The sequence below is a fragment of the Balaenoptera acutorostrata genome, chromosome 14 (genome assembly GCF_949987535.1).
Source record: "Balaenoptera acutorostrata chromosome 14, mBalAcu1.1, whole genome shotgun sequence".
Lineage (NCBI taxonomy): Eukaryota > Metazoa > Chordata > Mammalia > Artiodactyla > Balaenopteridae > Balaenoptera > Balaenoptera acutorostrata.
In genome coordinates, this window is record NC_080077.1 from 21,613,464 (window position 1) to 21,626,293 (window position 12,830).

At 39.7% G+C, this 12,830-nt stretch overlaps 1 protein-coding gene across 7 annotated transcripts in view; it reads right to left on the bottom strand.

Annotated features, from left to right (window-relative positions):
• Positions 1-12,830, bottom strand: part of PHACTR2 (phosphatase and actin regulator 2) — a 264,651-nt gene that overhangs the window by 26,541 nt on the left and 225,280 nt on the right. For all 7 annotated transcript variants that reach the window (XM_057527662.1, XM_057527666.1, XM_057527663.1 and 4 more), the window contains 3 exons: positions 11,325-11,481; positions 7,781-7,836; positions 1,792-1,853 (listed from right to left, as the gene is read on the bottom strand). In XM_057527662.1, coding sequence (XP_057383645.1) covers positions 1,792-1,853; positions 7,781-7,836; positions 11,325-11,481 — 275 coding nt within the window. The remainder of the gene's footprint in view (positions 1-1,791; positions 1,854-7,780; positions 7,837-11,324; positions 11,482-12,830) is intronic.

Here is a 12,830-nt window from a genome sequence, read left to right on the forward strand (position 1 = left end):
AGGAGGAGGGGTTACTGCTTATCTGTAGCTGGTAACTTAATGGCCATTGAATTGCTAGAAGAGCCATCTCAAGAAATTCAGTTTATATAGTGTCTTTTTTAACTTGATTATTGTTTGATGTTTGGGATCTTTGAGGAAAAAAAGAGATGAATTAAGGCTATTTTTCCCTAAAAATCAAAACCAAAACCTCTCAAATTACAGTCTCCAACATTTCCATGGGAATGGAGTGCTTCTTCTTTCTGCCTTGGAATGTTTTGGCTGTGAACTCCCCAGCCAGCCCAAATAAATGTGGGTCAGATCACACTCTTTGCTGCAGATGTCATATTTTACTCATCCTGCCTTATCCAGCTGTGAACGGTATATCTGAAGAATTACTGAGCAAGGTGTTTTTTTTTTTCCCCATAAAATTAAATGCTTTTTAGTGTTTAAAATAGCATTTACACAGAAGCAGCTCTATTAACTATCTGGACGACGCTCCAGCTCCGTACAGTATCTACAGAGCAGACGTGTGCAGGCCAGCGACGCCGGACGGGAGCAGCGTGCGTGCGTGCGTGGGCGGGCGGCCACCGCAGGACCGCGGGGAGGGGCGAGCTGGCCACGCCCTCTGCCCCAGACCCCACCCCTGCAGCAGCTGTGTGCATCTGTGGCCCTCGCCCTCAGGGTCACCTTCCCTCTCCTGCCATCTCCCCCTCACCGTCCTCCCGCACACCTTCAGACACACCGTGTGTCCCTGCGGGGTGGGGGAAAACACATGAAACTCTGCTCCAGTGGCTGGGAGTGGGGGACAGCTGACTTGGCCGCCACGCCGTGGAGCACACAGGCCAGGCAATAAATAAATCAATCAGATCCCTACCCTGGGCAGCCACAGAGAGGCCTAGGGGCTAGGACCCTACCCCCCCTACCCCTGAGAGGGCCCCCCACCCCGGCCTGGGCAGGATGGGGGGTGGGGCCTGGGAACCGGGTGAAGAGGGGGCCCAGGCCTAGCGGCCACCTCTCAGCTCAACCTGAGGCCCTGTGCACAGCACTGTTGGGCGAGTGCGGGTCCCTGAGGCACACGCCGAGGGGGGCAGGTCAGACCTGCCTGAGCACAGGGAGATGGAGGTCCCCCACCAGGGTCTTGAGCAAGGTGTTTATAATGAAATATAAACTCTGATAGTGCTTAATTTTTCCAAAGATTATTATTATTTTAACACTTACCGAAAAAAGCGAGGGCCCTGGTATCAGATTTATATTTTCATAAATGGGTAGAAACAATGGTCTGAGTTTTGGAGGTAAGCCATTTGTCAATTTGGGTAGCACTGCAGCAGGCAAGCTGGATGATCAAGTTCACTTAATAAATTACTCACCCAGCTCAGAATCTTTAGTAATAACAAAGTATTTATTCAGTGTTTCCAAAACTGCATGGAAACAGTGAGCATTTTTACAAACTATACATTGAAATGTTAATAATGGTTATCTCTGAATGGGAGACGTCTGCATGATTTTCTAGTCTTTTTTGTTCCTTTTGGCGTTTAAAAAAATTTCACACAGATTATATGTTATTTTCATAATTGGCAAATGCAATTTAAAACTTTTGACTGTCGACTTTTCAAAATTAGCATATTATGCATTAATATAAACATAATTCATATTGTAAACATTACATTGATTTTAGTGTCTGTGATTAGTCAGTAGACTAATAGGAATAATTATTCCTAAATATCAGATTTACATGTAAAGCACGGATTTGCATTTTAAAAATGAAGTATATCTCAAAATACACATGCTCAGTAACCATCATAATTTCATCACCTTTCTGCTGAGTCTGCGTTTAAGTTCCATTTTTGCTTCTTGCTCTTCTTCTTCATTCTTTTCTGTTTATTAATTGGGGGGAAAGGGGAGGAAAGGCATGAAGACTTAGTTACTATAAAAGATTATACAATCAGAAAAGTAGCTCAGGCCACAGTTATTTGACTTCACGGATATTGATCAAACACTCCACCAACATCTTTAAAAAGTTATCGAAAGATTCTGCAGAAGAATCAATCATTAATTTACAGATATATTACTTTTTTCCTTATAGGATTGGTTTATTTACTAATTGTAAAACTTTTTGCTTCCTGACTTCTTGTTCTATTCTGAAAAAACCACAAGAGTGCCCATACTCCAGTGAAAGCCTCTCATTGCTGATCATCTCATAGGCTTTTATAAGCACAATTTATCAGAATTCAGATAAAAACTTACTACTGGATCTGGCCTTTGTGTGAAAATCTGAATCACATCAAAAGAACAAATTAGAACCACCTGATGCATGTCTGAGTTGCTGATTTCCATTCAAATCCAAGCAAAATACTTGATTTGTCTGCTTTGGTTTCCACAGAAGCAGAATGTAATCATTTCTTTGGACTTTGCTTTCAAGCCAGAATGTTCTGAATGGGGTTATGGTGTATGGTTGATGGAGATGATTTATTTTCTTGTAATGCTAACTTTCCAAAGTCTTCTCTTTCTCTAGTGCTTCACCAAGTAGTACAATTTAAAGGCCAACTCAAATGAACGTGGTCCAACAGATGGAATTAAGAAAAAAATGTCCAGAATTTTAAAAGAAATAAACATTGCTCAGGATTTAATGGTTGCTATTTGATGAACTTCTCTCTGTTGGTTCCTGTAGCTCATACTTTGTTTGATAAGTGAGCATAGATTCTTGGATACCAATGCTTACGAAAGAATATCTTTTAGAAAGTGCTGTTATGAATTCTACTGAAGGAAAATCACACTGTATAAAGGCTCACCCAAAAGGCTGAAAAAGAAAAGTCTCCTCTGTAACAGATAGATTTACTTTTAAAATTCAAACAGACTTCTTAGCACTAAGATTGTTTTTATTGTGAATACAGTATCAGTATTCAATATTTGCAACATCTGTATTTGCTAGCTGAACATGCTAAATTCTCTATTAATTTTCCTTATCTGGACAGGGAAAAGTTTTGACATTCTTCTGAAATACTAATTTTAATTTATAAGAAAGAGGATGATCAGTCTGGTTATTTAGACAAAGAATGAACGTAAACTGAAATTACCCTGCAAGACAAGAAACAACGAGTTAGTATGCTTTCATTAAGTGCCTGTGAGTGTCGAACAAAATTTGATTATAATTCAGATTTCTTCCTCTGAAAATACTGTAGGTTTTTCTAATTGCTTCAAAAAATATATTGCAATATATCCTTTGATAGCCTTAAAACACATCCTTAGGGTCAAATATTACTTTATTATTTTTTTTTTTAAAGGAAGTGGGGAGACTCAGAATGCAGGCAGACATCTGCTGCTCTCTTTTCTTTTTTTTAAAAAAAAATTAATTAATTAATTTTATTTATTTGGCTGCACTGGGTCTTCGCTGCTGTGTGCAGGCTTTCTCTAGTTGCGGTGAGCGGGGGCTACTCTTGGTTGTAGTGCGCAGGCTTCTCATTGCGGTGGCTTCTCTTGTTGCAGAGCAAGGGCTCTAGGCACACGGGCTTCAGTAGTTGTGGCTCGCAGGCTTCAGTAGTTGTGGTGCACGGGCTCAGTTGCTCCAAGGCATGTGGAATCTTCCCGGACCAGGGCTTGAACCCGTGTCCCCTGCATTGGCAGGCAGATTCTTAACCACTGCGCCACCAGGGAAGTCCCAAATAATTACTTTATATGAGTTGGATAAGGCATGTGGATTGTAAATTATATATAATAGACAAACACCAAACTTGTGGTTCATGTGATTCAAACTAGGACTTTACAAGGTCAGGCCTTTGATGATATTAATAAAAAGAAAAATATAATTGTTAAAACATTTCAGTTATTCTTCCTATATAATGATTATGCTACATTTTCAAAGGTACTTTCCAAAGACAAAATACTGGATATCTAATATGACTCAAAGCTAACAAATGCTCCAATTTTCAAGAAATACACAAAACATAATTTCCTGGAAGAGAATATTAGATAAATTTGCTTTATGAAGCATACTGCACATCTAGGTGTCAGCCAGTGATATTTAAAAAAAGAAGGGCCAACTGTAAATAAACAGGATTTTACCAATTGGGAACTCTTCTCTAACATCAGGAACTGACTTCCTTAGATTCCCCATATTCGAAATTATGCCTCTAAAGAAGTTAGAGAAAGAGGGTGAGAGGTGGAGGAAGGCCAACGTGACTGATCCTAGGAATCTTATTAAATAGTCATTGTTAAATCTTTTACTAAGAGTCAAGGTTAAACCTTAAACTTGGTTTTAAAAAATTCACCAAGGGAATTCCCTGGCGGTCCAGTGGTTAGGACTCCGTGCTTTCACTGCTGAGGGCCTGGGTTTGATTCCTGGTGGGGGAACTAAGATCCCACAAGCCGTGCAGTACGAACAAAACAAAACAAAAATTCACTGAGTTTTTGGAACTTAAAAAAAAAAATTATTAGAGGGCTAATTATAAAGTAGGATGAAAGCACGTCTGGTCACTTTAAACAGACTGGAGGGATACTCATGAAGGAAGTGACTGGCTCACTGACAAATCTCACCCTCAGTAACTCCTCAGAGCAGAGAGGGGCGGGTATCAGAACAGCCACGGAAAGCGTTTGCCATAAGCATACAAATGATACACGTAGTTTAACAGCAGTGGGCACTACAAGAAACCTGCCTGTCAAGTGCTGCCCAGAGCCTTTCATGGATGATGCGAAAAGGAGAAGAAAGAAAAGCACCAAAGTACCAACAACTGGAGTATTATATTCTTCAGTCACCAACTCAGATAAGATGGATTAAAAATAGCCAAACATTTTTTTGTGGGATTGTTTCACTTTTTGTGTTTTATATGTTTCCATATGGGTGTTGGTAAGAAATGAAAATACATTTATAAACCTACTTTGAAATACATCCAAAAAATAAGATGGCTCCATGGATGGACAGATATGTGATAAAGTAAGATGTTAACGGTAGAATAAAGATAGTAGATATATGGGTATTACTGTAAAATTATTTCAGCTTTTCTGTATGCTTAAAAAATTACATAACAAAACACTGGGGAAAAATACATGCAGAACTCAATGGCTTAATACATGTTTTCTCTATGACGATTTAGCTGGAATTATGGTCCTAGCTAAATAGTATAAGAGGATCTGAATATTTTATCCCTACCCTGTAGAAGATGTTCCACGAACATCTCTTTTCCTGATAAGCAAAAGTTGATCCTGCAAGCACCAAAACTTGCTTTCTATTTTAACAGTATTAAGAAACTAGTTCTAAAATCTAACTTAATATATATGTTTTTTAAAAAACCCTAGATGCACTAAAATAGGAAAGAGATCAAATTAGGTGTGATACTGGGAAAGATACTAAGAAATGAAATTTGTCCTGTGGTCTCCAATTAAAGCTATCTGCGTTGACTGCCATTTGATTCATGTTTATTAAACTAGTGACAGGCTTGGATTTGAGAACTGCTGAATGTTTTATGCTGTGAATTAGTTTCCTAATCTGTCAAGAAAAGATGACCTTGTTAAATAAGTGTCCTTAAAAATCACACCACATCACACACAGACTTTTCTTCAAATAGACAATCATATTGCTTTTGAACAAAAGATGGAGATAAAACAAACAAACAAGAGTAATCTATGTGGAAGAACCCAGAAGCAAAGAGGAACTGAATAAAGTGTTGTCAGCTCTGGCCTTCCAGTTCCCTGGGACTGCTCAGCAGAATGTTTTGGGTGACCTCCACCAGTTCTCTTTTCTGCTTCCCTTGGCCATACATTAATGTCAGGAGAGCATAAGCCAGTTATCAGCTTCTCCAGACTGGAAACATGTCTTTTGTTTCCAGCATAAGCACATTTAGACAAACTAAGAAGGAAGTAAAAAAAAAAAGGCTGGAGTCAAATCTGAAGTTGACTTTGGCGTTTCACGACTCTTTCCCCAACCTCCAGGAAAATGGAGTATAAAAGCCAACACAGCACTTAAGATCAATGTGCGATAAATTTCTAATCTATGAAACAGTTCCTCAAATAACCAAACAGCAATGTGGTTTGGCTCTGTCTGTCTCCCAGGAGCAGGAAAGAATTACCCAGAATTCGCTCTTTCTTTTTTTTCTAGGTATTGCATCAGGCAACCAATAAGATACACTCTCTGTGTTTTAGGAGCTCATGGACTGCATTTGAACTTATCTACAATTTAATTCATAAATATTTTCCAGGAACCTATTATTAAAAACCATGAGTCTTGGGCTTCCCTGGTGGCGCAGTGGTTAAGAATCTGCCTGCCAATGCAGGGGACACGGGTTCGAGCCCTGGTCTGGGAAGATCCCACATGCCGCGGAGCAACTAAGCCCGTGAGCCACAACTACTGAGCTTGCGCGTCTGGAGCTTGTGCTCCGCAATGGGAGAGGCCGCGACAGTGAGAGGCCCGCGCACCGCGATGAAGAGAGGCCCCCGCTCGCCGCAACTGGAGAAAGCCCTCGCACAGAAACGAAGACCCAACACAGCCAAATATAAATAAATAAATTAATTAATTAATTAATTAATTAAAAAAAAAAAAACCATGAGTCTTTTTGGTTTGGTTTTGTTGTCAAAATGAGATGCTGCTTTCATTCTTCCTCAGAAAGCTAAACACAGTTTTGGTTTTTTTTTTCGTATCTAGCCATGACTTTTTCCATCTCCAAACTGGCTCTTCTACACACTGATGGTCACTTAAGTCCTTCTTCTTTGGGTTCCATGCCAGTTATGCTCACAAACGGCCAGAAAAAAAACCTTGCAAGGAAAGAACCCCATAGACTGGCAGTTCATCCCACTGTTCAGTCTTCATTGTCCAGTTATCTTAGTAATAGCAACTGTAGTATAAATATGCTGTTAAAATCTTTCTTTCCTTCAGGAAAGAAAACAACTCATTTGGAGAATGGGGATCACCCAGACAGGCCAACTTAACTCTAAAAGCCTGGTGGAAAAAGATTTCCCGCACGCCAGCGGCTCATTACTATTATAGTACTCTCTGGAGTTTTGCCCATCCCTGCTCTTTGATATTTCATACAATAAAAAGCTCTTTTGAAACTGGGTTAATAATATATAAAACTACAGCTAGGCTCAATTAAAAAATATCCATTATTTAACTCACTGTGGTTAGTAACCACATCGATCCACTACAGCACAACAAACCACTTCTACTCATTTTATAGCTTCAACATATGAACTCCAATAACGTAAATACGACCGGACCAATGAGTAAAATGTAAAGTCCAAGAAAATAGAGGGGGAAAGAGAATGGAAAAATGAAGTAGGAAAATGAATGGAGAACTCCTTAAGTGCTGAGAAATTATAAATAACTCAAGAGGGAAACAGAGTTATCGTAACAAAGGAAAATGAAATGGATTGAAAACTTCCTTTTCCCATAATTCTGTTTTAAATGGAGTCATTTGTTAAACCTGACAACAAACTATTATTAATAATAATATAGGAATGTTTGATTTATTTCCTTGCGGATTTTTTGGTCTTTTCTTTCACATTTAGTTGCAAGCAGACTAGAGCATTTTCTTCTATTTAATATTTGCGTGAAAGAATACATGGAATAAATTTCATCTTTCTTAAAAACAACTGTCACAACCATGACGCTGCTCTGGGGTATATCAGACTCAAAGCCATAAAATGAAACACAAACTTCAAGAAATTATTTTAAAAATGATATAAATAATTAATGGGCCATTTCAGTCATTCGTGAATACATATATTAAGGTTCCCTGCTGACAAATGGATTGTCTCTAGAGGGAGCTTGTTCATGGTTACACGAGGAATTCGCTGTGTAGTACAGGATACTCACGCTTCAGGATATTTCTTTGCTCTAATTCTTCAGTTGTGGGCCTCTGGCTAAGTCTCCTGTGATGAAAAAACAGATATACTGCCGGTTACAAACAAGGCCCCCTTAATGGGAGACGCAAAATAAAACAACAAGCAAAGCTGTATTTTTTCGTGTTTTGAGAAACAAAAATCCATTTTTAAGCCTACAAAATAAAAGCCTCCTTTCCACTAGTTTGGAGACTAGAGATTGTGGCTGAGACTGCTAACTACCCCCCACCACCCATCCTCCCTTCTTCCTTTTAGAAACAGAACCCCCAGAGTTTTAGCTGAACACCCAGCTATAGAGTTCTGCCTCCCTGCAGGCAAGGTGCAGCCGTGTGACTGAGTTCTTGCAATGGGATGTGAGCAGAAGCGGTGTGTGTAATGTCTGCTTTTTTACCCTTAAAGTGACTGGGTGTGTATTCCCTTCTCTCTCTTTCCTTCTTCCGCAGGCTAGAACTTAAACATGGTCATGTGAGCCAGCTCAGATCATGCAGATGAGGATATCCACGGAGATGGAAGAGCAACAAGACGGAAGGAACCTGGGCGCCTATCTGAGTGCCTGGAGCTGTGCTCCCCACCCATGCTGGACAGCCCACCAAACCCTGCACTGCGATGTGAAAAAGAAGCAAACACGTGGAAGTGGCTTGTTTGGACCATTGCACTTTTTGGTCTCTGTTAGAGCAGCTTAGCCTGTACCCTAATTAACATACAGATAATTAGAATCTAAAAAAAGGCTCAAGGGTTCATACCAATTCATGACATGATCAATTTATACTGCACAGTGTTTTCAGGAAAATATTACTTTTGGGATCTCAAATAAATTTACAATGTATATAAAGTTATCTTGAGATATACAGGCCATTTCCATCAACCTTCAAGAAAAGCCAGGCTCATTTGGGATTAGTACCTGATCATTTGTACACAAGAGCTCAATGTCTTATTAACCCGTTATAATATTGTTCTTGGTCTTGTTTACATTATTAATTTGTTGTTAATCACAGACAAAAACTTCCTCTGGATGTACTGATAGATTGAATTTGTGCAAATTAAACTAATATACATGAAAGGCAATCTTAATACAAGATACTATCAATTCTAAATGTTTATGGCTGTGACAGAAATGGTATGAAGAATTAAAATCAATGATATTTTGAATAGCTCACTAAAAAGTTTAACATTTAATCTTCATCAGCGCTACCTTGAAATTCACTTAATAAGTGAGCCCACAAAAAAACCCAGTGAACATCTATGCCAGCCAGATTTTGTGCCATTCATATATCCTATACTATATATCTGTACGATATCATCCCCCAAAGACATCATCCTTCTTTTGTTTATGGAGTTTCCTTTCTCTGGAATGCCCTCCTCTCCTTCTTCACCTACTGAAATCTTTTAAGTTATTAAAGGCTCCTGGTTCTTTGTCCCTCTACAGCAGTTCTACATAAACTATACATCGATTAAAGCACTTATCATTATTATAAAGATAATAATCACAGCTCTCATTAGTTCATCCTTTGAAGTGCCAGTCACTGTGCTGGGTGCTTAGCTTACATTATCCTGAATCCTTCAAACTATTCAGCAAGGTAGCAGCCAGTTCCCATTTTACAGATAAGAAAACCAGAGATTAATTCCCTTGCCTGCGAGAAAACACTACTGAACGATAGAGCCAGGACTCATACCTGGTTCTCTTGACCTAGATGTTTGTGCTTTTTACATGATCCCCATCACTCAGTATAAATTTTGCCTCTTTCACTAGACGTGGAGTTCTCTAGGGCAGGAACTCTAAGTGGTTTACCTTTGAATGACAGGGACTAGGTGTGCTGGGTTTGTAGAAAAACAATTCTGTAAAATTTATATACTTATAAAACTAAAAACCCTACCCTGATAAGATTTTTATAGATATGGACTACATGTGTGTTTCTAGAGGCTCTCAAACTTTTGGGGGTTGGAGTGGAATTTTACAAAAACAGAAGAAGTGCTGCTCTGGTTGGCTACTTAGACCTACAATGAAGGAGTCCCCTCCCGCCTCACCCTAAAAACACACCCACTTCCCTAGCTCTCCGCAGGAAGCCTGAGTATCCTCTCCAAGAAATCCTAATGCAGAGCTAGAAAACCACCGCTCTACGGTTATTTCATGGTGTCAACTTCTCACAATGTTCTTCATCAGTCCCCTGTTTTTGAGTGTTTTGGGTTTGTTTTAATTTGTCACTGCTCTAAATACCCTTCAAATAAAAATCTTTGGAAAACACAGGGTTTTTTCCCTTTTAGATTATTTCCTTCTTGTATAACCTCCCAAATGGAATTACCATGTAAAGAAATACTGCTTTAGAATTCTTGTATTATTAAGTTGTTCTTCAGAAATATTGAACAAGAGCCAAGTATATGTGTCCTATTTCCTCATAAAGTTGCCGACATTGGGTTTAATTTATAAAAGTGTTTTGCTAATTTAAGAGGTAATACTTTAAATTAATAAAAAATATTTAATGTTCTTAAGTGCGCGCTAGGATCTAGGCACTAACATACCTTCAGTGTACCATCTCATTTAATCCGCACAAGCCCCAGCTTGGCCCCATCTACAAAACAGACAGTGGCTTCTGGACCCCTCACATGCCTACCCTGCAGGTACACCACAGTCACAGAAATCTTCCACTTCCAAGCAAGGGGAGGACTTTTCTCCCACCTCCAAATCTTGTTCTGGTGTTCCAGGCTGTTCCCTTCTCCCAATTTATGCAACCTATTTTTTATGCAGAGTGAGGGAAGTTAGCCAAACAACTAATACTTAAATATGCTTAAACTGATCATAAAAAGGAGAGCTTCAGCACTTGCTTCTATTAAAACTGCCAGTTACATGGAGTACCAATGCCACGAGTGGCAAAAGTAGAAATCCTACAATGGCGGAGGCAGGAAGTGCGGTCAGATGACCATTTATTTGAAGTGAAAAGGGGGAAGTTTCGATATGGGGGCTATGGCTACCTGACTAGGATGGAACTGGCCGTTGAAGCTACTTAATATTTCTGTAGTCTCGTAGCCCCCAGGGCAGAAGCTGATGGCAGTCATAGGAATGCTATAGGGAGTCCATGAATCAAACCAGGAGTTGGGCAAACTATGGCCCGCAGGCCAACTCTGGCCTGCTGCCTGTTTTGGTGAAGAATGTTTTCTTGGAATGTAGCCATGTTCATCGGTTTATGTATTGTTTACGGCTGCTTTCATGCTACGACAGCACAGTCAAGTAGCTGCAGTAGGGACTGTCTGGTCAACAAAGCCTAAGAGGTTTACTAACTGGTCCTTTATAGAAAAAGTCTGTCCCCACTTGGATCGGGCTTTGGCGACCTCAAAGCTACTGGCTAGCTGGACCAAAAAGGAGCTTCTTTGAGCGATTCACCATCCAAGACCAACTTTAGGAGACCAGATAGGCCAGGCGTGCCCTTCCATGAGGGAGTCACAGTGATTTCAGTTAGGGAGGGAACCGTAGGAAGGAGAAAAGCAAGAATTAGTCAGTGCTGTCCCCAGATTTCAGCAATTACCTGACGAGCTCGGTTCCAATTTGCTGTCGGATTTCCTGCCTCTCTTCTTCAGAGGTACGCTGCAAGATGTTTTTGTCCTCTAATTCCTTCTTAGACGGTCTGTTGCCAAGTTTGATAGCAAGAGTATCCCTTCGTCGTATTTTACTTGCCAAAGCACCTGAGGATTAGAAAAGGCAGAAATGCAGAGAAAGGATTTTAGCAAGTGGCACTCAGGTTACACGTGGGCAGGGACTTTAAATAGAGTCCAGACCAAATTCTTTATTCACATGCAACGGTAGAATTTTAATTAACCTTAAGAAAAAAAAGTTTTAAGTTGGATGTAGTTCGTTTTGAAAAACTGAAGAACTGTTTTTTTGTTTTGTTTCCGTTTTTTTGTTTGTTTTTTTAACATCTTTATTGGAGTATAATTGCTTTACAATGGTGTGAAGAACTGTTTTTTAAAATATTCTGAAAAATGTTGGGAGACCCTGAAAAAACCAGCAAGTATCACCTCATCTTTTGGACAGTGACATTTGAAGTTTATTCTGCTGAGACGGCATACCATGGAAACTACTGATTGCATAATACCTCTTCTTTCTATTCTTTTTCAAGTCTTAAACACTTAGCCCCTTTGCTTATCCTGTAGAGTAAATCCTCTTCTTCCCTTTTCCTCCCCCCACTCAGAAAACCACACTGACAAAAGTCTACCTGTGATACCAATGTTTTAATCCTAAATTACCCAGGAATCCCTGATATCTCACAGAGGATAGTAAATACCAATGAATGATAATGATTTTTGTTATTTTTTATTTTATTGTTGTTTGATGATGATTTTTTTATTGTTCAGTACAAACTAGAAGGAATTTGACAATGCTGTTTAATCATGAATATATTAATAACTTTTCATAATCTGTAAATTCAATTCTGTACTGAATCGCTCCCAAGTCATCCTTCTCAGAAGATTATTAAAAAAACAGCATTTTTCCAGTTCCCTAAGTTATATATAAATGGTTGGCTTTATCCGCTTTACTATCATTCCTTCTTAGAAGGCATACCACCTTTCTTATCATGGATGAGTGACTTTTTAATTCTTAAAAGGTATTAGTCATTCTTGACTCATTCCCCCTTTTAAACCACAGTATAAAAGTGAGTGAAATTCTCAAACATCCCCCATGAGTAATCCAGCAAATCCTGCATTGACGCTCTTTATTCAAGAAAGGTCCCAAGGGGCTTCCCTGGTGGCGCAGTGGTTGAGAATCCGCCTGCCAATGCGGGGGACACGGGTTCGAGCCCTGGTCTGGGAAGATCCCACATGCTGCGGAGCAACTGGGCCCGTGAGCCACAGCTACTAAGCCTGCACGTCTGGAGCCTGTGCTCTGCAACAAGAGAGGCCGTGACAGTGAGAGGCCCGCGCAACGCAATGAGGAGTGGCCCCCGCTCGCTGCAACTAGAGAAAGCCCTCGCACAGAAACGAAGACCCAACACAGCCATAAATAAATAAATTAATTAAAATTAAAAAAAAAAAAA